Source organism: Oreochromis aureus, linkage group 17 (assembly GCF_013358895.1).
Source record: "Oreochromis aureus strain Israel breed Guangdong linkage group 17, ZZ_aureus, whole genome shotgun sequence".
Classification (NCBI taxonomy): domain Eukaryota; kingdom Metazoa; phylum Chordata; class Actinopteri; order Cichliformes; family Cichlidae; genus Oreochromis; species Oreochromis aureus.
The window spans coordinates 21,967,902-21,994,798 of record NC_052958.1 but is presented as its reverse complement, the minus strand read 5'-3'; the positions used below and the strand labels follow the sequence as shown (position 1 = coordinate 21,994,798).

The 26,897-nt window shown below is 38.6% G+C and overlaps 1 protein-coding gene across 1 annotated transcript in view; it reads right to left on the bottom strand.

Annotated features, from left to right (window-relative positions):
- Window positions 1-5,429: 5,429 nt before the first annotated feature.
- LOC116321854 (receptor-type tyrosine-protein phosphatase beta-like) overlaps window positions 5,430-26,897 on the bottom strand; it is a 37,297-nt gene continuing 15,829 nt past the window's right edge. Inside the window, exons 13-40 of the mRNA XM_039600902.1 lie at window positions 26,692-26,896; window positions 26,489-26,586; window positions 25,662-25,827; window positions 25,451-25,581; window positions 24,880-25,027; window positions 24,524-24,793; window positions 24,086-24,261; window positions 23,856-24,006; window positions 23,494-23,594; window positions 23,104-23,269; window positions 22,737-23,018; window positions 20,607-20,885; window positions 17,625-17,774; window positions 17,319-17,458; window positions 16,864-17,000; window positions 16,665-16,771; window positions 16,245-16,350; window positions 15,037-15,117; window positions 13,820-13,837; window positions 13,618-13,699; window positions 12,643-12,733; window positions 10,322-10,398; window positions 10,104-10,238; window positions 9,810-9,932; window positions 9,179-9,342; window positions 8,884-9,019; window positions 7,787-7,907; window positions 5,430-7,597 (exon numbers count right to left, since the gene is read on the bottom strand). Coding sequence (XP_039456836.1) covers window positions 7,575-7,597; window positions 7,787-7,907; window positions 8,884-9,019; window positions 9,179-9,342; window positions 9,810-9,932; window positions 10,104-10,238; window positions 10,322-10,398; window positions 12,643-12,733; window positions 13,618-13,699; window positions 13,820-13,837; window positions 15,037-15,117; window positions 16,245-16,350; window positions 16,665-16,771; window positions 16,864-17,000; window positions 17,319-17,458; window positions 17,625-17,774; window positions 20,607-20,885; window positions 22,737-23,018; window positions 23,104-23,269; window positions 23,494-23,594; window positions 23,856-24,006; window positions 24,086-24,261; window positions 24,524-24,793; window positions 24,880-25,027; window positions 25,451-25,581; window positions 25,662-25,827; window positions 26,489-26,586; window positions 26,692-26,896 — 3,864 coding nt within the window. The 3' untranslated portion in view covers window positions 5,430-7,574. The remainder of the gene's footprint in view (window positions 7,598-7,786; window positions 7,908-8,883; window positions 9,020-9,178; window positions 9,343-9,809; window positions 9,933-10,103; window positions 10,239-10,321; window positions 10,399-12,642; window positions 12,734-13,617; window positions 13,700-13,819; window positions 13,838-15,036; window positions 15,118-16,244; window positions 16,351-16,664; window positions 16,772-16,863; window positions 17,001-17,318; window positions 17,459-17,624; window positions 17,775-20,606; window positions 20,886-22,736; window positions 23,019-23,103; window positions 23,270-23,493; window positions 23,595-23,855; window positions 24,007-24,085; window positions 24,262-24,523; window positions 24,794-24,879; window positions 25,028-25,450; window positions 25,582-25,661; window positions 25,828-26,488; window positions 26,587-26,691; window position 26,897) is intronic.

Sequence of the window (26,897 nt, the reverse complement as noted above, 5' to 3'; positions counted from 1 at the left end):
TTTGATTTCTGCATCCTTGCTGGTTTTCAAAGCTAAAAACCAAGTAAGCAGTTTTGTTGAGAAACTGCAGAGTAAACATGTGTTTGTTTTAAAGGATATTTAAAGGTGGTTTTAATAAGATGCCCTGCAAAAGTTTGTCAGCAGATTAAAACTGATTTTTCATGCAGCTTTAGACATTTGAATTGTATGTGCTACTGCCCTCTTTGTTTTGAGTTATTCAGACTGGAGAACTGCCTTCAGCTGATGTTTATCTCACAAATCACATTTGAACATGATCTGGATGACTGAGAACCTACATACATACATCTCACAATGACCTAATATCCACGCACTGATAATAGAGTATTTTAAAAGTGATTTGCTGGTTCCAGCTTCTCAGATGTGATTATTATCAAATATGAACTCAAGTTTGGAACAAAACTAAACATTTTAATTCACCACATAATAAATGAGAACTTTTTGTCATTGTTGACAAAAAATAATAATTGATTTCAGTCTTAGAAAGTGTGCAGTTGCTTTTTCTCCTATAAACCGCCAGCATGTCCCAGCACTTACTTTCAGGATTACTTTTTGAGTTACTTTTAATGAGTAATGATGCAGGAAAATGTTCTGTTTTGCTTATGTTGGACCTTTTGACACAGTTGACCACCACATTCTGCTTGAAAGGCTAAAATATTGGGTTGGTGTATCTCCAACTGCCTTAGAGTGGTTCTCCTCATATTTACATCACTGATGTTTTTCTGTGGTGGTCTCTTATTTCAGGTCATCCTTTACCTCCCTTACTTAGAGTGTCCCTCAAGGTTCAGTTTTGGTGCCTTTATTGTTTTTATCTTCTTCCCCTCCAACATATAATGAGCCCCTTCGAGGACATTTCCTATCACTGTTATGCCGATGACATTCAGTTATACATTTCTTTTAAGCCCCATGATTTATCTGAGCTCCAGCTTCTGAATGATTGCTTAGATTCAATCAAATGTTGGATGGCTGTTAACTTCCTCCAACTTAATGAGGGGAAAACTGAAGTCCTTGTATGCGCTCCTGACAGATTTTTACCCCAGATAATGAAAGCCCTTGGTCCTCTTTTGGTGTATGTTAATTCCTTGAGTCACTTTTGACTCGACTCTCAAATTGGACGGTCATGTCAAAGCTCTGGTTCGGCCTTGTTTTTAAGAAATGTTGCTAAGTTAAGCCCTATTGTGTCTCGCTCTGAACTGAAGGTATACATGCATTTATTTCTGCACACTTGGACTACTGCAACTCATTGTTTATGTGTCTAAGCAAAGGCTCCCTGGAACGTCTGCAGGTTGTGCAAAATGCTGCAGTTAGGCTTCTGACCAAATCCTCTAAATATTCACATGCCATTGCTATTTCAGTTATACTGGCTTCCTGTTGAATTCAGAGTCCATTTTAAGATCCTAATTTTGACTTTTAGAGCTTTGCATGGACTGACACCAGCTTACATCTCTGATCTTCTACAGCCTTATGTCCCTAGCAGGTGAAATCATCTGATCAGGGCCTGCTTGCTATACAGCACACTAAGATGAGAACTAAGGGTGATAGAGCTTTTGCCACTGTGGCCCCTAGACTGTAGAAGTCTCTCCCTCTCAACCTAAGAACTGTGGACTCAGTATTCACTTCTAAAAAACATCTCAAAACTCACCTTTTTAGAATTTCTTTTGGTTAATTCTTGCCTGTTTATGTTGTTTGTTTTATGTTTTAGGACTTGTTATTCTTTGTGCAGCACTTTGTGATTCTCTGTCTAGAAAGGTGCTATATACATAAAATTTTACTTACTTACTTACTTTGAGGTTAGCAGACTCATCAGTGTGGGCGTGCAGCCACCGAGGGCTCGGCTGGATTAAAAAGCTGCAGACGCTCTGCCCTCTGTGGCCATTTAACACCTCTGCTGTTCAGGCATAAACACAACTCTTCCTAAGGTGCCTTCTTTCCAGCTCATCAATATAAGGAGTACTCTGATCAGCAGAATGAGAACCTAAATGAGACCAGTCCATCACTTCCCCCGGCTGTACTGGCACCGAACCAAAAAAGGCCTCCACACACATCTTTTAATACAAACTGAAAGCTTAAAAACACTTTCCCTCCACTCTTCTACAGAAATGTTCAATTCAGTGATGCTCTGAGAAAGCAGATGTTTCTCCAAAAAGATTTAAGTAAACCATAATCCTGTGCTGCTGCTCACCCTTTGTTACACATGATGATGTTTTCTGTCTGGTAATGCTAGGCCTCAAATTCTTGTTTTAAAGGAAACATTTTAGGGTTTTGACAAGTTAATGAGTTAGAAAAATAACATGCAGAAATTGTGTTTAGTTTTCATTGATCCAAAAGACATTCATATATTAATCAGCACATTAAACAGTCTTAATCCAGGTCATCGGTGTGTCTGTGTGGAGCATCTTGTTTGCTGTGAGGTTTGTGTTAGCTGAATTTGGACATTAACTTTCCTGCCAGGTCACAGAGGGGAGGCTGAGCTGGATATTGGTCCTGGGGGAATGGGGCTCAGCTTGGCCCCTCTGACGGGACCTCCTCGGCTCTCCTTTAAGCATGCCATAGCTGCTCTATCTGGGTTACCCAGTTCTGTTCGGGCCTCAGCGTGCCCTAGATCAATATGGAAATCAGTTTTAAATGAGCCTCACAGATGTAGATTGGAGCAGTACACAAGAAAGTTTTCTTATGTGTTGGTGTGACTGTGCTTCAAGTTCATGTTCAGTTCTTGTTTTTGTATAAAGTTTTCAGGTTTTCTAACGATCCAGATTCTAACATTGTATAACATCTTTAACTGATGTGAAACTTTGGACAATGATGCTCAGTCTTACAGGATGATTCAGTCTCAACTACTCTGAGTCAAGTATATCAAAAAAGCATCAACATGTGATAAGTTTAGGTTGGGTTTTTTTTTTTGGTTTATTGTGAACAAAGTTTCAATATGACCACATTAAAGCTGCTGCTCAGTCTGCAGCCATTTCCTTGGATCTGTAATCTGAATACAGGTGTGGAGTTAAACTCATATGAACCTGTGAAAAGACTACACTCCACAATTCATTAGCTTAGTCCCTCTTTTATCTGCAATAACCTGAAATGCTTGTTTTCTGTCTGACTCTCTTACATCGTTTTGGAGGAATAGAGGATCGGGGATTTGCTGCTGTGACTGCGATCATTGTCCAGTTGATGAACCAGTTTGGTTCAAGCTTTAGCTGTGGGACAGATGGCCTCACAATTACCTCTAGAATACTTTGGTACTCCGATGAGTTCATGATCCACTCAGATCATCACCCATCCACCACCATGCTGAAAGTTGCTAAGAGGTGTTTGTGGTGATGTGCTGCATTTGATTTTGAGCGAACATCTCAGCTTTGGTCTCATCTGTCCACATGACAATGTTCCAGAAGTCTTGTTCTTTGTTATGAAGAAACTTTGCAAACCTATGCTGTACTGCCATGTTGTTTTTAGTGAGAAGAGACTTCTCCTGCAATCCTTCCACACAAAATGTACTTGTTCAGTTTGCAATTTCTTTGTTTTTTCCCTGAGATTTGCATGGTATGAGATTTGAATGAATGTCAGAAGTGTTTATCAACACAATGTGTAGCAGGAGCATGAATCCAAAAAATCACTAGACCGAAGACAATGACGGCTCAGTTTTAATAGTTAATATATTTACTAATGACACCAAGAATAAAATACTGATTGGGATGTTAATCAATAACAGCCACCTTCCAGTTTTTATAGTATTACAGTAATTACAGGAAGGAAAAGCAGGACAACAAAACAATCTACAAACAGGTGAGAATGGCGGCGTTGATGAGTAGCTTTAAAAACATTTTACCAATGCAAAATGACACAGTATGTGCTCCAGCCCTAGAGAAATATCATGATCCTGGCACTTTTGATTTTGTGAGTTATATTTCCGCTTATCCTGTTTCTACCATATCTCATAAAGTCTAAGTCTGTGCAAGTTGTTCTTATGATTTAGTTATTTCCGGCTTTATTTTGATTGTTTCTTATCTTGTTGTGTTGTGTTGTGCTTAGTTTCACTTCCACTGTCTTGTTTTCCCTGATTAGTTTCAACTGTGTATCTCACGCGTCTCCACTGTGCCCCAATCACCCTGCTGTGTGTATTTAAGCCTGGGCCCCGGTCAGTCCTTTGTCTGTTTGCTTGCATTTATGTTTCTTAGTAATTGCGTTCAGACAATTTTGGATTCCTGTTATTTTTTTCCATTGGTTTTTTTGGTACCTGTTTTGAACAAATTCTTCTACATCATCAAACAAAAACAAAAACACAAAAAAATGGATTATATAGATAGTCCATGGATCCCAAAGATATTGCAAAACGCCAGTAAAAAGAAATATATCCTGTACAGAGAATTTATAAAGTGCAGACCTAAAGAAATGTGACTGATGATTTTAATAGATTCTTTGTAAGTTTCAGAGCAGACATAGCTGATAAAATTACTGCTTTGAGAAAGAGCAGAGGAGCAAATAGAAGAAAAAAAATATCCTAATTAAATGTTTCTAACAGCACAAGAGGAAAATACAATAATTGATGTTGTAGAGAGATGTCAGGACAAAATCTCAACTAACTGAAATGATATTGATATGAAAACTGTTAAAATGTAATTGAATGATTTTAAAAACCTCCAACCTTCATCTGCAATCTGTCATTATAAGGCGGTACATTTCCAAACAAAATGAATAGGCCTGTTTCTCTACACTCACGATTCACCCAAACACTAGTGAAATGCTTTATTGATAGACTGGATAAATATTTAAATGAACACAAAATATTAATAGAGAGTTGACATGGATTTAGGTCAAACTGATTAATGTTTAATGCATTAATTGAACTAAATGAAGAAATCACAAATTGTATCAATCAAAGAAAGTATGCACCTGGAGTCTTTATTGACTTGAAGAAAGCTGTTGACACACTTGCCAATCACATATTAATTGATAAATTGGAAAGGTATGGTATTAGATGGGTGGCGTTGGACTGGATGAAAAGTTACATAAACAACAGGCAACAGTTTATGAAGATGGGAGAACATTAATCAAACCTTTAAACCTTGCTTGTGGAGTTCCACAGGGGTTATATGGGGTCTAAACCTCTAGATCTTCAGACATGTTGCGGTTCATTTTATTTGCAAATGATACAAATATTCTTTATCATGGAGAAAATTCACAGCAGCTTTTAGAAGTTATCACATAAGAATTTACTAAAAACAAATTATCACTGAATTTAAGCAAAACTAAAATTCTGATGAGGTTTTTTTTATTTTAAATTTAAAATATCTCTATATTTGAAATATCATCATCTTAAAAATGTTAAATATGGAGAATAATTTAAGCAGCATTTGAAAATGTGTGTATAATATTTATGAGCTATGTAGCCTATCACACAAAGAAAAAAGGCCACAAACAGTGAGGCAGATATTTTTATTCAGCACTTTATGATCAAGTTTACAACAACAGGACAGCAAATTCTAAAACTCAATTACACATTTTCTTAGGGCCTGGTTATTTAAATCCAAATCACTTTCATGAATCCATCACGATATGACAAACATATTAAAGTCTACATAAAACAATCCAGCAGGTCGAATGTATCAGAGAAAATCTTTAAAAAAGAAAAAGTGCAGACCAGCTTTCATGAGTTCATAATAATGAATTTAGCCATAGTATTTTAAATGTAATGTAAATGTAAAATGCCATATCATAATACTATAAAATAAAATATGTTGCATGAGCAGAGGTAATTTAAAATGAAAATCCTCCAGCATTTGAGTTGAACAGAAAAAAGAAGTTTGGCCAGCTTTTCAGTTAAGTTTGAAATATTTAAAAAGAGAAAAAAATCTCTGCTTTTTCTAGAAACTTATACAATCACAAAAGTCAGATTCTTTAACAATATTTATAATGATGTTTTTATTAAATATGGAGAAAGAAAACATGAGGTTCCTGGATTGTATTCAGACTTCAGTCTTTTATGTTTAAAGTTTAAATGGTGTACAAGCATTAATTACATTAAACAGGAGATCAGTGTGCTCATTTCCAACTCCAGAGCTTTCTTCTCAGGCTAATAAAGTAGCTTAATGTGATATCGAGTATTTTTACTATTATTTTTTTTTTAATCCTCTGAGAAACAGGCTACTGTCTCTTTAAGGCCCCTCCCCTCTCTTAAAACTTATCTTATGATTAGCCAGCTTTCAGCTTGGAGCTTGCGATCTGTACTAAAAGTACTTTTCTTTACAGGGATTACATTTGCATACCTCAGTATTTAAAACTTTGGCCACGTTTAACATGAATGTCTAATGCTGTAATATAAAATATATGACAGAGAAAAAAGAAAAGCGAAATAAAGCCTCTTTAAAGTCTGAATACAGCAGGTTATGTTTGCTTGCAGCTACTCAACAGGTATAAAAGAGAAACAGAAATATTACACAACCAGGCAGTTGTTGATAGACATATATATTCATCATAGTGTAAAAAAAAAAAAGAAAAAAAAGAGTATTACATCTATATTTACATACAGCAATATGTGTGTTTAGAATTTTTAAATAAACAGCTTATATGGAGCAGTGAGTGAGAACATACAGTAATAATGGAGGGTATAAAAAAATAGATGGCTCTTTCCTTCCCTGCTGTCACTCAGTTATTATTTGGATCACAACAACCTGAGATCAACCAGTGCCTACATTAAAGGGACTCCACTATGTTTTTCAATGAGTTTCAATCCATTTCTAACAATTTAAATTTTCAAAGTTTGTTGTTTTCGTTGACAATGAACTATATTTTATTAACATTTAGGATTCAGATAGGGCTGAATTTGATTGATCATTTGTGCCTTCTCTCTGTAGGTTTGAGTCAAAGCAGTCCTGTCAATTGAGCTTTTCTAGTATGTTTAGCTGGTGGACTTTGCTGGACTGTCAGGTGGATTTAGAAAAAAAAGAAATCCAATTTGCATGCCAATCTGAGCTCAGATGCAGATTATTTAACAGGTACTCACAGTACTTACACAGCTTTATGGAAGACGATTTATTCAAAATTACAGAAATGACTATATAATTATAATAATATGGTGCGCAATTATCATTCAATTCTTTTTTTAAATATATGAATGTATGGTTAAAAATAATAAGTGTCAGATGTTTTAATGGTTTAGGATTCTTGTGTTGAATAAAATCAGACTGTTTCCTTGTAGATTTAGTGGAAAGTCTGTGAGGTGTTATTTACTAAATTTACTAAATTTTAAAAACTTTTCTCAGATAGTGCCGATCACCAGCTGATCACCACCTCTAGCTACGAAAGTCTTCCCTGCAGCGCCACAAACCCAGAACCTCCGACTTGTCTTGTGCTTTGTTTTTATTTAATCCTAAATCTGCACTTTCATTTCTACTTTTCTTCAATGAATTTGTTGCTGTAAAACCAGTGATTCAGAGTGCAAGACCTACAGCCCTGAAAAAAAGTTTTTACAATCTTGGACTTATTTATTTATATTCCCTGTTTTGTCCGTTTTTTGTGTAGGAATGTTTCCTCTCTTTGATCACATGAACATCGTCTTCTCTTTAGCGTCCAGTGTAAATGAAATCTGAGAAAACAAAGGGACAAAAAAGGAAAAAAAATGATTATGATTTATGTGTGCTGCAGACAAAAACACAGTTTCTACTGAAACATATAAACGCAGTTTCAGTTCAACTGTCAAACACAGAAATGGGACGGTTCATGTCCACGTGAACAGGTGGACTGTTTCATTTCTGAATGTTAGAAACACTCTCACCTCTGCAGTACTCGGGGTTGAAGTTTTCGTAGATGGGGTAGAGAGGGTTCTCCTGTTCGCTGCGATGCTTTCTGGCTCTCAGAACATCCCGAATACACTGATACAGGAAGGCATACTGGCACTGCAACGCAACAAGACTGTTATAATGATGTAATAAACACCTTCAGGTGCTTTTAGAGCGTTCACTGCAGAATTCATTCATGTCCCATGGAAAACACAGACGTTAATTTCACTGACCAATAATTTGTCAGTTTTCATCAATAACCATTTTTATTTCTGACAAAAACACGACCATAACAACATAAAAACTGTTGCAAAAGGACAAAATACTATGAAATACATTGATCATTTCGTCAACAAATAAAATTGAATTGACTAAAACGAATGATTAAGACTAAATCTAAAACTAAATAAGCTTTTGGTTTTCTTTATTTTTTCTTTATTTGTTTGATCCAAGTTTGATCAAGATTGACAATTTAGTATTATAATGACAGTAATTGGTAGAATTTTTAGACCAGCATATTTGATAGCTTCCATTATTAATATTTTCTCTTGTTTTAATGATGTAGCTCCAATTTAGTCTAAAATTCTCATTGTAATATTAATGGTTCAACTTGTTTTTTATGTACTATAGTATTTTTTTATTCACTACAAACTGGTTTGGATGTGGTAAAGTCATCATGAACCAATTTGCATTTAATATTGACTAAAATGGAGGGTAACATCATACTTTTAAATCTTTATTGGTAGTTAAATTCTAGTTTAGGTCAATATTTCCTGATGTTTCTTGTCTAATAGTTTCAGTTTTAATGATGTATTACCATAAACCATGCAGATTTATCAATACCCAATGAAATGGGTTTTGTTTTTTTTTTTCTTCCAGTTATTAGTTTTTTGCCACTGGTTTTTTTTTCAAAATTTATTGTTGTTTGCCTTTGCTTCCACGTGGGGCTATCCTTAATCACAGTCTAGTAAGTAAAATTGCAATCACAGGTCTAAGTGGGAGAAATGTCTGGTGGACAAGGTGAAATTAAATAGTCAAACAAATGTCCTAGAATCCAAAGCTAAATACTTAAATATTTGAATGTAGCTTATACCTCAGTCTGGACCATGTGCTGGCGGTGCAGGCGGAGGTCGAACACGCAGCCGTAAAGGTCGATGGTTCCTTTGGAGTCCAGCTGCTGCAGAACCCGATCCAAAGCAATGAAGGTCCCTGTGCGCCCGACTCCAGCACTAACAAGCAAAAACATCCAGTTATCAAAGAGAATAAACAGAGAATCAAAGAAGGTTCAAGGGCTCACTAGTTCACTTTTTTTTTTGGTTCTAATGATGGGATTCTGTTAACTCACAGCCAATCAGATTTCTCCCTGAGGACAGCCTCAAGCATCTAACCTGCAGTGAACGACGGTGGCTCCGGTGCTGGGTGATCGGTCCACATAGTCCCGGGCCGTCCTGACAAACTGGATCAGGGACTGGGTGCTCTCAGGGACGCCGTGATCGGGCCACACCGTGTAGTGGAAGTGACGCAGTACCCGAGGATAACTGCAGCTGCTCTCCTGTCCGGGTTGATAATGGATTTATTAAGATTGTTATCACCCATAGCAACATTCAAGGTCTGGATTTTGAGGCTTTAGACATAATGTAACATAACGACATAACGTTCGTTTCAACATAACATAGTGGAAATCAACTTTTTCATGGCCACACTAAAAAAAATGCAGAAATAATCAGAATAATCCTTCTGTAGCCTCTCAATTCACCCTCTGCCTGAAACAAGCTGTTTTAGCTCCTTCCCTTTTAACAGATATTTGAACAGCAGGTGGGTGGACCGTCTGTCACAGAGATAAACATACAGCATAAGGATATCCCCTTATCAACCTCAGTTTGGAGAAGTTATGTATCAAAATAACCAAAAATGAAAAGTTTCACAATAAATATATGCCATCTTCATTCTTTAGATATTACTGCTTTTCTACATTTATAAAGAATAAAGAATAAAAAATGCGAGTAAAAAGAGGCATACCGAGGTGATCTTGAACTCTCGGATGGTCCACTCAGGCAGAACAGACTCTGACAGCATCTGAATGACCAGATCACCGTAGTACAGAGGCTCTCTGTCTGCAGGCCAGTACTGGTCACACTTCACCTGGAAACACAGCATTCATATAGTTTAATTACTTCTCAGGGTTGAATTTATCTTCCTTTGCTAACCTATGAGAAGAGTCTGGAGCTCTTTTCAGCTTGCAATCAAAGCTCATAATTTCAGTTTCATAATTGTTCCACTCAAATGGACATTTTGATCAAGCGGACGCCTCACCCGTCCTTTCTCCACACACTGTGTCACCATGACGATGTTGTAGACGCCGTGCTCCCACACCATCCGCCAGAAATCATCTTTCGTGCCCGGGAGCGGCCCCTGGGTGGCAATGTACTCCCTGCGGTAGTTATTACCCTGCACATGTAGGCGAGAGAGGCAGTATTAGTGTCATTGTCAGTGTGTGCGCTCAGTTTGTGCTTTTTAGCATGTGTTCATACAGGCATGTAGCTGGCATTGATGTAATCGGAGCAGGGGTCGTCCTCCAGGTACGACAGCTTCACTCGGGTAGAATCATCTAGAAAAATGAAGAAATAAGTCACCAGCGGCTTTCATTATCTTTAATGTGTAGTTTAAACTAACTCTAATGCAATGAGTACTGAACTGGTTTAATAAATGTTGACTGAATTCCTCCCACTACATCCAGCATCCACAGAGCAACGTGACATTAAAGCGTTTTAGCTCCATTTTTGGTCTCCACCTGTTCTTATAAATAATTTCTGGGTTTTTAGCTTCTTAAGGTTTCTCTTTCTTCAAAAGCTGTAACTCTCTGCTGTTTGCTGCTGAGCTGGGCACTTTTAGAGGTTATTTATTAAGGAATCATTTACCTAAAATCAGTTTGTACATCCAGAACTAAAAGTGTGAAGGCTACAAAAGCAGCACAGTACAACAGCTAGACTCTGACTCTGAAGTATTGCTCCAGTTTTCTTGTTTCTTGTTTTCTGTGTTTCATCATTGTAGAAGTTCATTAAAATGTCTTTTTTCACATTTTTTTATCAGTTAACCTCTATTATATACCACCGCCCAGTGGTAGTCTCGAACAGAGAGGAAAAATCAGGGATAAATAAATATTTATTAATATTTATTTAAAATTGTTTGCAATTGTTTGGATAACATTAAAAATTTTGGATTAAAAGCAGGTTTAACTGATGCTCTCAGTCGTTCAGTTATTCTTATTTTTTTTTCTTGCCATTTTAATTAAATATATATCATCTTATTGCAACTTTGCAATAATACTAAACATCAGATTCGCACATTTAACCTGAAATCAGCCAAAAACTAACAATTTTGAAAATTGCCCAATTAAATTTCTATCAGTCTACTTAGTGAAGAAGCAACAATCATTTTGAGCTACTGAGGGCATATTTGTAAAAGCAATAAGTGCAGATTCCTTATAGTTTAATCAATATGGTCACATTAATGTTTCCCCGCAGGCTAAAGGATGCAGTTTATGTCTGATGGTGAAATTCTAACACATCCACTCTAGAATAAGTAATGAAAACAGCGTCTCTCACAGCTTTCCTGAGGCTCTTATTATTAAATGTGAAAGATGTGTAAATGTGAAACTCAGTAATGACTCATTTCACTGAGAGAGAGTGTGTGTGTGTGTGTGTGTGTGTGTGTGTGGTGTAAGTGTGTTTACTTCTCTGACAGTTAATTATAGAGGTGATGTTGTAAATGTGGCACCTCGAGTCATAAATCTGATATTTTTGCAGTTACAAATGACTGATGCTTAATTACTTTATTTTAAACTGCGATACTTAAGAAGGAAAAACTTTGAAAATGGCAAATTGTGGATATTTCCTTTATAATTGCGTAAAACAGATGTACCCAACAATTTTCATGTGATTAGAAATCTGTCTCTATATCACTCCCATAGCAAAAAATCAATGAACTAACATTTCAGACACTTAAAAATAATTTGGCATCATCCCTAACGACACAGACAGAAAACATTTTCACAGCTGTATCGTCATTTTAAACATTACATTTAACACATGATTCATTAATTGAGTAATAACAATTAAAACAGCAACTCTTTTGTGCTATTTTGAGCAAATGTTATCGTTACCTGAGTAAAGATTGCTTCATTCAAGGAAATTTAGATTCAGTGTCATTATTTAAAACAGCTCCTTTCTTTTTCTTTTTTTTAAAATCAAACCATCGTTAGTATAATTTGGCTGTTTTTCAGCCCATCATCACACTACCTTTGAATGAGCAAAAATTCAGTTATGCAAATTCATTAAACTGGACTCAGATACAAGGGCTGAAATTTTAAGATCAATTAAATTTGGCCAGTTGTTGGTATCAGCTGATCAACTGGTTGGAGGACATACCATTTTATAGTTTTTAATCTGCTGGTTGGAAAAAGATGCAATGCGAAACTATTTTGTGACGTGTGGATAATAAATAATATGGAGGACAATCTGCTTGGGTGGCTAAGAAATGGAAACGAAAAGCTAATTAAATGAGTAAATATTCCAAATAGATGCTGTATTTTCAGTAGTATTGTGTAATTATGAATGCTTTTATCACCTCAAGCCTCAGAGTTCATCCTTGTCACCAAGGGAACAGGTGCTGCCTCATTAAAGCTCTTGACGATGATTGCAATGATTTCCACTTTGATTTATTTTTCTTTCTCACTGAGGGACTTGAAGGGTTGTCAGCTAACTGTATTTATGTGGAGGGACTGTTTTTTTTTCTTTTTTCTTTTCAACTTTTTGAGAAGCAAAACAGCTTTAAAGCTAAAAACTGCACTAACATGGCAGGATGTTGTTGTAGCGGTTCTTTCCTCGGTTTTCCGGCACTCGGGCGACATCCATCGTCTGGTTACGGCCGACATCCTTCAGATCCTGAACAGAGATGAGAATAATTACATTTGTACAGTTATAAACATCAGGACGTTGTGACTAACAAGACCAGCCAAAAATCTGCTTTTGAAGAAAACCAGTGCCATTCCTCATCAGAGTCATGGTACATTACTTGACCTTTAAGTTTCAGAGAAGCAATGGTTGAAAAGCAAAATGGTTCTGAAAAGGCGGGCAAGTTGAACCAACAGCCAACTGGCATGAGCATGAGCCCAGAACAAGCAGTTTGATTTGCTGTGAAGTTGGTACACGAATGGAAGAGCTTCAAGGTTTCTGAGTGTAAGATGTTTTGGGCCTGACCAGAACTGTCCAAAACCCAGAGTTATCCCAACAGTGTGATCTGATGTTATATTTTATTCAACTGAACTGTGAAGATAAGATAAGATAAGATAACCTTTATTAGTCCCACACGTGGGAAATTTGAAGCACTTTGATGCAGTTTAAAAGACCTATTTTGTTTTATTTAATCAGTTACTGTATATTGTACTTGTTTTTTGAATTTACCTGATTTAATTTAAGCTCATTTGTTGTTATTGCTTATTGGTCAAAGGGACTGTGTGGGTATCAATTTTTCCTTATTTTGTAGTTTTAATGGTGCTCAATGATGTCAAGAGACTGAGCCGTGTTTGGTGAGGAAATAAATGGCTGCACCCGTTAGAGACTCGTCTGTCATTCTTGATGCCAGGGGCTGCTACAACAGTGATTTAATATTATTAATATCCAAAACCTCTGGTAAAAGAAACGGTGTCTCTTTCTGTCTTCCTGAGATTTAACACTCCAAATGAAAACTGAAGACATGCCCAACAAACAAATAGTATGATTGATCAGGTTCTTGATTACACTTTTTATAATAATTGTCATACACTTACCTCAAACTCTTCAGAAAGCAAGTAGTTGGAGTCGGCCTGCAGCTTGGTCAGATGTGACTCGAAATGGCCCGCTTTGATAGGACTGAACAGAGAAAGATGGACAAATACTCAGCAAAAGGTATATACTGGAGGTAGAGTGGTGATTTTTAGCCATTTCAACAAATTAATTACATACAGAGTTCCAGAAAGCCTAAACTCTCACCTGGTGATCCGACGGTTACTGCAACAGAAGATAAAAAAATCGAGTTAATCCATGTGACAGTATAATAAGGTGGTGAAACATAGTTTATAAAGGTGGATAATCAACTAGACAGTAACACAAACATAATGCAGGAGTGAAAATGATACATTATGCATAGTTTTATCGCCTCTTGTAACATTATCCAGTAAGAATAGCAATATTTCCAGTCTAGAATACAGTCAGAACATCTCTATTATTTAATTCTTTATGTATTACGTAATTGTGTTGGTGAGGTCTTTATCAAAGAAAAAGCTGTAAGATGTATGTAACAATCCAAAACTTACGCTCTCCTTCACCTTTCTTTTTCTAAAACAGTCCAGCAAGCCAGATTGGAGTCCTTGTCATGCTAATTCTGGCCCCCGGGTCTTACATTTGACACCGTGGTTCTAAAATGTAATGGACTGTGATTTTATGCAAAAATGGGGTTAAATTTAATCATCTATAGTTTAGCTGGTTCGATCATCACTTAAAACATCTTGTATACTCAGTCAAAGAAAACCTTACATTTGTGACCTTAAAGTCATTTTAATTCATGGCCCACAAGCTGAGGTGGGCTGGCCTATCCTGTGACAGAATGATGGACAGTCTGAGATGTCTCACAGACATGTAGTATGAAAAATACCACAACAACAGCCTATTTTTACACATTCGTTGGGTTTAAAGCACTCGCGTCTAATCACGTTACTGCAATTTTCACGCTTGCAAAGCTGTCCCGTAAGCCGAATTGGACCCTCTGGTCAGTTCTGGCCTAAATAATGCAGGAATTTTTCATCTGCGATCTATTTCTAAGCGAATTTGAGATCTGATAATCACTGCTACTAGCAAACGCAGAAGAGCATCGTCTTTATGTACAGTTAAAAAATGTGCTGTAACTGTAAGCTGGGGTCATTTATGAAGCACAGAGAAGCTTCATTTCTGCACTCTGTTACATTTGTGGTTGATGAGCTGTGGCCAATATACAAATGTATGCAGACACACACACACAGTAATTAACAGATGCTGCGGCCTGTGGTGGGTGAATGATGAGGTAATCTGAGAGAGGGAGCGAGCACTTTATTGGAAACTAATAGTTCTTCACATACTCACATATTGGACGTGGGAGGCGTTGGAAACTAATCTCTCCCTCTTTCACGTACTGAAGAAGAATAATTATAGATGTGCCGCGTGCACAAACTTACCTCCGGACGCCCATATACATCCCTGAAGTTGGAACTTCTTTCCACATGCTCATCCTCACCACCGGGTTCTCCTGCACAGCCCTGCACACAGAAAATATCAGCACTGATTAGGAACATTAAGATCAAAGAGTTAAACCAATGAAAACATTTGAGCCCTGCCTCTACGCTAATAAACGTGTTTACCAAATCACAACTAATTAACTCTGTAAATTAGCTTTACAGCTAAATGACTGTGAGAAAACCGATGTGACATTTTGGAGCTAATTTTCTGTTCAGAGCTCTGTTGTGGCACCATAAATGTTACATAAAGTCATGAAGCCAGTGGGAAATTTCACACTGGTGCCACAGAGACAACGCCCCATCCAGATTTGGTGGCATTGATGGTGTAGTTAAAAAAGGAATGTGTGTTATCTCAGACATGCTTTAAAAAGCCGTTAAAGTGTCCATCGTTTTGACTTATACAAAAGCAAATCTGTAAACAGAAGAACAGATTCAACTTAAAGGTAACAAACTCTAAGCTGTAGTAAAAAAAAAAAAAGTTTTACTATTCTGTTCTTAGTCTGAAATAGAAAAACTTTTAAAATTAGACAAATTATATTCTCCTTTTTCTTTGCATATTCTTAAACTGTCAGATGGTCCAAACAAACATGACCAAAGGTTCAAATAATATAGTAAGTGTTTGAAAATGGTAGAAGCCAGCAATCCAGTGTTTGGATCTCGGCCTAATTCGGCTTCAACAACTTTTCTTATATTTTACTTTGTTTTTCACTTAATTACAAACTGTGGTCGACTCCATCAGCTTTCCCACTTTGTTCTGATCGGTTTAACATTTGTTTTGAAGATTATGTAACTTGTTATATTAATATTTCCCCTCTGTGTCTATCTCTGCTCCACTCCGTGTGTGAGGAGGTGCACTCACAGTGATACTGTGAGCAGGGAAAGGAGGTGCTAACATGACCAACTGGAGTTCAGCACCTTCATAGGTCTCTAAGAGAAAAAATACCTAGATGATTTAATTTGAAAATCATTCAAATAGCTAGCTGTGTTTTAAACTCACAAACATTGACTCATGCAAAGCTACCGTAGTGGAGTCTCAGATTAAAGAGCAGGAAATGAGCAGCACGGCTCCCCATGTTTTGGCTGATCTAACGTAGTCACTTCCAAGCGTCCTTGAGGTAACTACAAGCAGAACGGCTGGGTGTACTCACACTTTGCGTAGCCTCTGTCTGTAGGCCAGCAGAGAGACGACTGCCACCATCATACCAATGAGGAACATGCCAGCACTCAGACCCTCCACCACGCCACCTAGAGGCTCTGACAAAGAACAACACATATCAGGAGATGTCTGAGGTTAGACCAGCTGTGATGTTTCAGCTTTTACTTCATGTGCCCGCGAGTGGAAGGTGTAGATAAAACAAAAGACAAAACTGAGTCACGTTAATGCTTCAAAACTCAAAGACACTGCAAATTTTTAAAAATTTAGACCAATGGTCCCAAAAAATTCATTAATTCTACTCATCCCCATTCTTAGTTTACAGAAAAGTTAGGTTTGGTTAAGCTCAGGTTAGATTTTTAAAAGAAAAATAATAAAATCTCTAATCATCAGTGAAAATGGTCGGCCGTCTCACCTGCGTGCGTCCGGAGTGGCTCCGACAGGTAAGTGTCAGTGAAGAGCGGCTGAGAAAACTCTCTGTGGTTCTCGTCAAACAGTCGGGTGAAGGCTCGCACGCTTAGCCTGCGCGAGCGCACACACACATACACGGTCAGTAGCTGAGGGGAGGTGTTTCTGTGCTCAGCGGCACTTCAGCAGCATCAGTTTCTCATTACCTGTATGATGTTTTGGCTTTCAGCGGCCCATCACAGAAGGCACCATAGCTGTCACTCAGATAGAGGTCTCCGTCATGGTAATGATCACAGGATCCTCCCAGCCGGTCTCCTCCTGCCCCCAGGTTCACCTCCACCACCTAATCAGGTATCGATTGACCACATTAATATATTGACAGATATACACAAAACACAGTTCTTATTCAGAGGTTGATTGTAATCATTTTTTTCATTTCTTCACGCTTTTAAAAATGATTTTAAAAAACGTAATAAAATTAAATATTTTAATTCTAATGTCTCATATTTAAATTTTTGCATATAAACAATAACTAAAAATGTTCTTAATAAACATCAAATACTTTAGTTAAATCAGCACCTTTATTATGACTAGAGGTTTGTAGAAAGCAAATATTTTGTTTGCATTTTTAGAAAATTTCAACACGTAATTTACATATTACCTGCCCAGCAGAGTTCTCAGTGTCCTGTGGACAGCGGCTGGGGAAGTAGGCAGTCTGATAGGCTCTGACGGATGAGTTGCTGATGTAGTCGCGGTATGAGGGCAGTGGGTGGCGCTGCTCTGGCTGCAGCATTTCATTGGCTGTCAGAAGAGACAAAAAACTTGTCTACTTCCAGTTTGTGTCTCTGTTTCTTCATTTCCCAAATTAAACTGCTATTTATTCAGGAAATGGCTTATAATAAAAATGATGAGAAATTCAACAGGAAATGAATATAAGTCAAAATAATGTGTGTTGGTGTGTTTGTACCATTGGACTCGGCCACGATCACACTGAAGTATCGGACGGCTCCGTTGGTGTCGCTGAACCAGGAGCAGTTAAAGCGAAACAGGATGGAGGATGACTTGATCTTCGATGACCTTTTGGTGACACGTACGCTTTGAGGTGGGACAGGAGGGCCTGACAGGAGAGAGGACTGGTTAAACAAAGTGTAAACAAAAATTTTGACTTTTTATTAAATGTATTTTTAGCTCATAATTATTGCAGTACTAATTTTAAAAATTAAGTTGGAATTTTTGTTCATTTTCTCAAAATTTAGACATTTTATCCAGCTCATAAACTATTTTATAACTGTGAAATTATCATATGACATAGATGATTATTTATGGCATTTAAAAATATAATAATGTTAATTGCAAAATCAACAGCACATTGAAATGTTTTTTTCAACAATATTATCCTTCCACAATCAGCACAATAGTATCAGATGGTTATCATCAATACTAGTATACCACAACACTGTGAAAAGTATGTTGTTTCAGAAGAAACTGGCTTTTCCAGTTTCCATTCGCTCTTTCTCCCAGTTTCATCCTTGGCTTTCTCCCTTCCTGAACTGCCATCTATAAAAAAACTTGTGGATTTTCTGCCTTTTTCTGTTTCCAGTGCACTTGTGTCAGGATGATTTATAATGCAACACAAGCACAAAGAGGGAGGAAGAGATGGACGTGAACTAAGGGGGAACAAAGAGAAGAAAGGAAAAGATTCTAGCAGAGGAGAAAAGTTTCCAGATTGTTTGGGGTTGTCACGAAATCGATCAATGTAGAGCAGTGAAACAAACCACAGAGGCCCCAGAAAAGTGCAATCAAACGGTGAGTTTATTAATACAGAACAAAATTACAGCATGAGTCTTCTCTATCTCTCTGCTAAAAATACATGTGAAAAACACTTTTAAAGCAATGGGGTATCCGCCCCCCCATGGCGTCAAATACAGGTCAAAAATAGATTATGTACAGTCATTGTTTACAGACAATGGTACATCTTGTACATTTTTAATGGCTAGACACAGACATATAACTTCTCTTTTCCATAACACCTTCCATGCACAATCATAGTCTTAAGCCTTCAGAGTATCTGAGGGCTGGTTATCTCCTCCGGTCATCTGTTACCAGGTCGCTAAAAGGGCAGCCGGTTACAATAAGGTCAAAGACACTTGCCTTTTAAGGTAACCAACTTCAAGCTACAGGGTCTCTAAGAGCTAATAATGGACACTCGTCATTAATCACTAAGTAGACTAAATTGCAGCAAGTCTCAAGAAGGAGCAGAAGACACTTGGGCCTTCGCTCAGACCTGTCCCTAGATTTATGTGTATTGTAAGCATGCATGCAATTAACCTTCTATGTTCTCATCTTCCCTCAACATGTATCACCTGGACACTCTCACCAGTGAAGCTTAAAACCCTCTTGGATGGAACATCAACTCTAAACAAGCACAGATATGCAATGTGTATAAAATGAACTCTACCTGTGAATAGAATGAATGTGATGACAAACATATTCAATGCAATATGAACCCTGTAAGAAATATTACTAATCAAATAATGCTGTAAAACATGTTATTAATGCAATTATAATAATGCAGGTTATATGGCAGCAATAAAAGAATTTCTGAATCTCCACAGGGTCATAGTGACATAGGGCAAAGAGAAAATTAAAGTGACATTTCAAAGATTAAGAGCCTGTGTGTGTCTCCTTCCTTCATTATGAACACACACACACAAAAGTTCTCTTTTGTCATTTGTGTTTTATTGTAGCAGGAGTTGACTGCACCAGATGTTCAAACTCGGCCTAGTTAGATAGAATCGTAGGAGGAAGTGTGCTATTTAGAGGTTTTAGACCCTTAATAAACTAAAGATAATACCTGATAGTTCCAATTCAGTGTAAGGTACAACTACTTAGATATACAGCAGAAACAAATGGGTTTGACAGCAAACACAGAAAACCAGATGATGCCAAGTCAGATCCCTTCTGTTTCTCTCTGGCACCCATGACAGCATCATGAACTCATGAAGTTGGCTTATTCAAATAAGAGCTGGGCTTTAGAGTGAGTGAACAATCAATCACAATTTAGTTTGCCTGTAAAATGACAAATGTGACCTTAAACCTGAATGTTATTAGTGTAAAAACTCATGGCGAGCGAGTTTCCCAAAAATGTGAACCACAAACTGGGAGTGAATAATGGTTGGACAGCTGACGGGCAGGTGTGCCAAACTCGGCGATGTAAAAAAATGTCTGCTGAACGCTTTTCTTCGACTTTCCAGTAAGGAGAAATCTGTTCACAAAAGCTGCTTTATGTTGCTTTAAGTTAGTCATGGGCTGCTAGTTTGACTCATGGTAACTGCTAATTGAAGTTCTTCTAGCTTGCCATGTGATTACTGGTTATTGTTGATGTGCCAATCACAGCAGTAAAGTCAAACTTGTCAGTCATTGAATCCCGCCTTAGCATTCCACCCTCTCCTCCAAATGTGATTGTGTTTGGCTACAGAAACCCAAGAGGCCAATGGACATAAAGCTTAACTACAAGTTAAAAACATTTGAGCGTTTTTATGGAATTAGTTCACAAAAGTACGCAATAGTCACAAAGTTAATGATGATATTTGAGCATTAACGCCACTGAAACAGGTAAAGAAAACAGACTACGCACAAACTTGAAGTCAGTCTTCAGTTCCCTCTTTGTTTCCCAGGTGAGCAGTCCTACTTAAACGGAGGTTTTATTTAAACAACCAAATCCAACATTTTACCTGAGGGGAATACTGGTGTGTGTATCTATGCTTGTCTATCTATCAATGTGAGGACCAATGAAATTTAATGAAAAGTGAGGACTGTTCTGGGTCAGTCCTCACATGCTTAAAGGGTCTTGGTGCAGGGCTCAGGTCAAATAGGTTTAGTTCCAGGTTAGGTGCCTGATACTGCCTTATTTAAATGAAGATCCTTGTGAGCGTGTGTTTAAACTCACGGTCGATCATGGTGACAGTGGTGTGTGTCACCGGCGGGCTCGTCTGTCCGGCTGATGACACTCTGACCGTCACAGAGTATTTCCTGTATGGCTCCAAGTGGTCCAGTGTCACCGCTGTGACGCCTCCCGCTAGCTTCAATGCTGAGATCAGCTCCCGGTCATCGTAGCGCCGACACTCAACCTCGTAAGAGTCAAAGTCGGCGTGTGGAGGTGACCAGGAGCAGGAGAGGGAGGAAGAGGAGAGAGGGAAGCAGTGGATGGACTTTAGAGAAGATGGACCTAGAAAAGAGGAGGTAAGGACACAAGGGGAGGAAAGAAGTATAGAAAAAATGAAGACAAGATGACAAGAAAGATGATGAATGAAAAGTGACAAAAGGAGACAAAAAGAACAAGTCCAGTGAAATTTCTGTTTCTCACTTTGCTTATTTTCAAGTTTGACCTTCATGAATAAAATAAATTCCTTGTGGTGTTTATTTTTTCAAAACAGAGAGCGACGAGTCTGCTGCTGCTAAAGTCCCCATTTATTTTTCCTGATCAGATGATAAAATCACTCTTTAAGAGATGATGAATGTGCCTGAGGAGGCCAGAAAAGACAAAGGCAAAGGACGACACATTTGTCATTTTGTGGCTGGCAGCAGAGAGAAGATAGAAAAATAAGATGGAACTTTTGTATTTAAAAGGTGAAAATAAGGGCCTTTGATCTGTAAACATGAGCTAATTATGACATAATTATTGTACTACAAAATTATTTGGATTAATACTCCTGTGAGTAGAACAGATTTAACCTTGCTCGTTGGGATTTTACTGGATTTTTTTTGTTTTTTCCACATGAATAAAATCAGCACTAATCTGACTGCCCTTTAACAAAGCAAAAATATCTAGGTTGCCCCCTGGTGGATAGGTGCAGTATAAGACATAAGCTCCACCCCCTCTTACATTAGCCAAACTAAATAAATGAATATTTTGCTGAGATTAATTCACTCTTATTTCACTTGTGCTCATTTCTGCTGACCAGTTTTTGATTGGTTATTTGATGCAGTTTAACGGTTAGTAGTCATTATAACTTAAATCAATATGAATCCATGATTCAGTGAAAGTGTACACAGGTTACATGTAGAGACAGCGTCTATCAATGTCCTCCAAGGCTTTTTGAAATGTTAAAAATAATGACAAAAGATTAAAGGTAATAACAAAAGCTTTAAGCTGCTCCTTTATCATCTTTAAACATTTAAAGATGGATTGATAATCTGCTTTTTGGTTGTTGTTGAAGAGGTGAAAATAGTTTTTGGGCTTTTCGGTGCACTCACCTGTGTCTGTATTCAGTGAAGAATGAATACGACACACCTCTGATGAACAGACATTACTTGCATTCAGTTGTTTTTCAGAGGGATTTTGTGGGCCTTTTCCTTTAAGTCATCTTTACTCTTCTAATGATACACAGGGAAGTTTTGGGCCTGTACAGATCTAGCTTTTAATTTTGTACTTCCTGTGTGAGTGAGCTAAAAATAAGGGCTTCTCTGTGGGTATCTATAAATGTGTTAAATACTTTATCACTTCGTCTGCTGGAAATTAAAAAAGGAAACTGTGGAGAGAAACTGGGTCAGATTTATTTAAATATATGTGACCTGGATATTTTTTATTCCTCTCCGTGATGGTTTCAGTCCCTGCAGCCAAAAACCCTCTGGACAAGCAGGATAGGATTAAAAGTGGATTTAACTCCACAGAGAGACGAGGACTCAGAGCCTCTGTTGTGCTGCCATCAAGTGGAATAAAATCATGAATACAGCTGGTTTGTAAAATGCTTTTAAAGCTTTGGATCCTTTTCTTGTAAGCAGATAGTATTTTCTTAATGTTTGCTCAAATTATCTATAAACATAAATAAAACCATAAAGATTGTCTAATGTGCATTTCTCTTATGGGTCTTGATTGACAGCAGTTGCCCCCGGTCAGAACCTGATTAATCCTGATCTGATTAACCAATTATAAGAAAATGCAAAAAACATGCCAAAATTAATATGCAGAACATTCTTCCACTAACAGGAAATATTAAGAGAGTCTGTATAAATAAATCTGATTAAATACTCGCACAGTAGTAATTGATTTATTATTCTTCCTTTAGGTTCCACCTACTTGTTCTTATGTTCCTCTGGATTGGCTGGCTCCTGACTGTCGGTCCACCTTTGGCTCCGCCACCACTGGCAGTCATCAGAGTGAAGTTGTACTCTCGCCCTGGAAACATCCCGCCCACAATGCAGCTGGTCAGATGGGTTTGTGTGACCGTCAGCTGATCAGGAGGAGTCCACTGTAGACTGAAGTTACTGTAGTCTCCTTTGGTGGGAACAGCCCACAACAGCTCTATTGTGTCATTGGTCGGGCCTTGTTTGACAGACAGATGATCGGGCGGTTGGGGAGCTGGGGGAAAAAAAAGTAATCAAAATAATTTGGCATTTAAACTACATTAAAAAAATGTGCTGGTGTGTATTTTCATTTCACTCACAGGTGCGCCCAAATGCTGAAACATTATTGGTCAAATCTCCACTGTGCGTGATGACCTCAGCACGGTACAGTCTACCAGGGACCAGCCCAGTGAAGGTGTGACTTGTGTGCTCCGCCCCAAGAGTGTGAGCTCCCAGCTTGGATCCAGAAATGTTGTACAGCACCACCTTACGTAACAGGGAAACGAACAAATCAGCATGAGATTCTAATTCAGAACTCCACTCAGATTTTTTTCTGTTTTAAGATCACAGAGTCATGGGGAGGAATTTAATTCTTAACCATAAAGAGCAAACTCTGCAAAACATGGCTGGTGGGATTTATTTTTTGTGGACTGAAGGAGGAGGTCACATTAGCAACAGTTTCACTGCAGATATCACAGAGATCCATTTACCTCGTAACTGCTAAAGCTTCCCTCTCCGTGCTGCCAGCTGACTCTCAGTCTGTCCGTCCATCCTGAACTCTCGACCTGCAGAGACGAGACTGGAGATGGGACTGCAGAGCAGAAGGGGGACAAAAAGGAAGAAGACATTTTAACAATGTGATTGAGGTAAGTGAAATGAGAAGAAACAAAAAGAAGAACATTTTAAGAAAATAGAAAGGCAAGACGGAAGAAGAGAAACTATCAAAAGAAAAAACAGAAAATGAAGAGAACGTGGAAAAAATATCTTGAAGGTGAGAAAAGATGAGGACAGAGTGAAATGAAGGTTAAGCAATGGCTGTGGTGTTTGTATCCATACAACAGCACTGACTGACCAGTTCTGGCCAGCACAGATGATTCGCTGCTCATGTCTCTGCTCCAGCTCACCACCTGCAGCTTGTACAGACTTCCTGGTCTCAGCCCAGAGAACACACAGCTGTCTGCAGCCGAGCCCACCTTCTGCAAGTCCACCTGTTCACCTGCATTCTGAAGAACACACAGCGCACATTAACATGATGAAACAGCTTAGCATGAACATCAGGACAGATGTGAATGTTGATCCCACCTTGTGATGATCCCTCCTGCTCCCAGGAGAGCCCTGCCTCTGATTGGTGGTCCCCTCAGAGATGCTGTACAGCGTCAGGTCATAGATGTCGACATGGCCATCGGACGGACGCCAGGAGAAGGAGAGAGAGGAGGTGTTGGCTGAAATGGCCAATAGATTACTGACGGCAGCCGGACCTGAGGAAGAAAAGATTCGCCTTGGGTCAGAGTGTGCATTTACAGCAGGTTCTTTCAGGAGGTTCTTTAGTGAAAATACTTCTTTTAACATGGGAGTCTATGGGGCCTGCTGGAGCCTCTAGTGGACGTCAGAGGAACTGCAAGGTTTCAACACTTAAAAAAAAATATATAGCAGAAGAGTCATAGTTGTATCATAACGTGATGTATACGTCATTACCGATCAGTCCTCTTAGTAAAAACTAAAAACTAAATAGTGACTTACGTGTTTGCCCCTCTGCGCTTGTCTCCAGTGACTGCACGCCACCACTCAGCGTCACGACCCTCACACGATACCACTTCCCTGACGTCAGACCCTCCAGAAGCTCGCTGCGACTCTCTGCTGCGACCATTCTATTGATCACCACAATGCCGGCCTCGTCCAGCAGCTGCAGGCTGTAGCTGTCATATGTGCCCACTGGCCGCTCCCATCTGACGGTGAGGCTGTGGGTGGTGTGGTCGTTATCAGCCTGGAGGGCTGTGACTCTGGCTGGAGCTGTGGTGAAGGAGAGGAAATTTACCCATGTTCAGTCTACACTGATGTAAAATGACAAAACTCTAATAATCTGTCAGGTGCCTTACCTGTCCTGCCTGTGACTGTGTTGCTATTGCTTAGCTTCCCACTCATCGATTGGACAGTGATGGTGTAAGGGTGACCTGGGGTCAGCTCTAAAAAGTCCAGGGTGGTGATATGTTTGGGAACAGGACGAGTGTCGTTAGTGACTCCGTCCTAAAGACAGAAAGTTGAGGGAGAAGTCTTAAGTCGTCTGTTACTCCACCACCTCCTCATCCCTTCATTATACAGTCTGAACATCACCCATTCATCAGTCGACCCAATGTGTACACAAGCTGTTCGTGTTGGTGTGGAACGGAAAAGCAGAAGGTTGATCTGCTGTCTGAATTATATACCAGCACACCCTGAACTGTTATCTGGTGGGGTTTTTTGTATTTTTTTTTATTCAAATAAAACATTTCCAATATATTATACTTACACAGAACATGTACAAAATCACACTGAACCTATTATTCCATCCATAGGTGTGAAACTTGGAGTGTTTGATATCAGATACATATTTATGAATTGCAGTTGAAGTTGGAACCAAAAAAGGGGTTAAAAAAATTATGTGATGAGGTGTTTTTGGTAGTAACTTACCACGGTTGACAGGGACACAATGTACATGTCCAGGTCTCCTTCGCCAGGCGTCCAGGAAGCCAAAAGTCCAGCAACAGAGTCAGTCAGACCAGGTTGTGGAACCAGGTGGAGGTTTCCTACAGCTCTGGGAGCTGAAGACGAGATGGATTTACTAAACTTCGACCCAAGGTGCTTGCAAAAAAACTGTGGACATATACTCTGCATTTCTAACCTGTTCGCCCCTCGATGAACTCGGCTCTCTGATACGTTCCACTGAATGTCGCCACCACAATCTTATAAAGCCGCCCAGGCGTCAAAGAGGTCAGCCGGTGTTGTCGCACCTCACCACCCAGCGTGACCGGAGGGAATACCCGAGAATCGTTGAAGAGCAAAGTGACCTGGAGGTACAGGAAGTGGTGCAGCGAAATGAGTTCATCCTCTGGGAAACAGGGCTTGAATTCATGTTTGATGATACATTTTAACATTGTTAAATCATAACAGTGGGAAAATGCACTCAGAATACCTCATTTACAACACAATTGTTAAGTAATTATAGTAATTTATTTTAACCACAACCCTATTAAACATGCTTAAAGTACCTGCTTACACTATCACTCGATCATAATATTTTTTTTCCCCCAAACCTACGTCAGAGTTTTACCCAGACAACTATAAACTGTCTGGTGAAATAGTCATTTGACCGAAACTTGCAGTTGTCATAACTGAATAATAACTTTAAAGAAAGAAAAATTATTTTCAGTAATATAACAATTATTATCTGTCAGATGTTAATACAGGCAGACTAACAGTTGTTAGTCACAGACTGAAAGAAAACCTTTTTTATATATATATTTACATGGAAAAATTAAGAAATTTGATGAAATTCTGCTCTTAAAACTAGGACTATAAGTTAAATTCCCTCAGTAATATCCGATTTACAACACATTATAGCTGATACTGATTATTTAGACCTGTGCTTTCAGGTTGGACTGAAAAATGTTCAGGTGTTTGTCTATGAATTACTAAATATTTTTTAAACAAAGTTTCATAGAAGCACACCTCATAGTAATCCACGTCTCCAGGGGCAGGGCTCCAGGTGACGTTCAACTCGTCGATTCCTGCATTGCTGAGTAACAGATTCTGAACAGCTGCAGGTACTAAAATACAAAATTCATCACAATCAGGAGAAATAACACACACAAAGAAGAACTTTTCTGTAATATTACCACGTTAGGTCATTTTTTCCTTTATCTCTGACTCACAGGTGCGTCCGTCAGTGGAGATGCTGCTGACATAGTTTCCACTCCAGGTTTCCACAGTGACAGTGTAGAGTCTACCCGGCGTCAGAGATGAGAAGATGCACTCGTTGTGTCCTGCTGAGACGCTCTTATTCTGCAGCACGGTGTGATTGTAACGGATCAGAACCACGTAGCGGTCGAGAACCCCAGCCGCATGGCGCCAGTACACC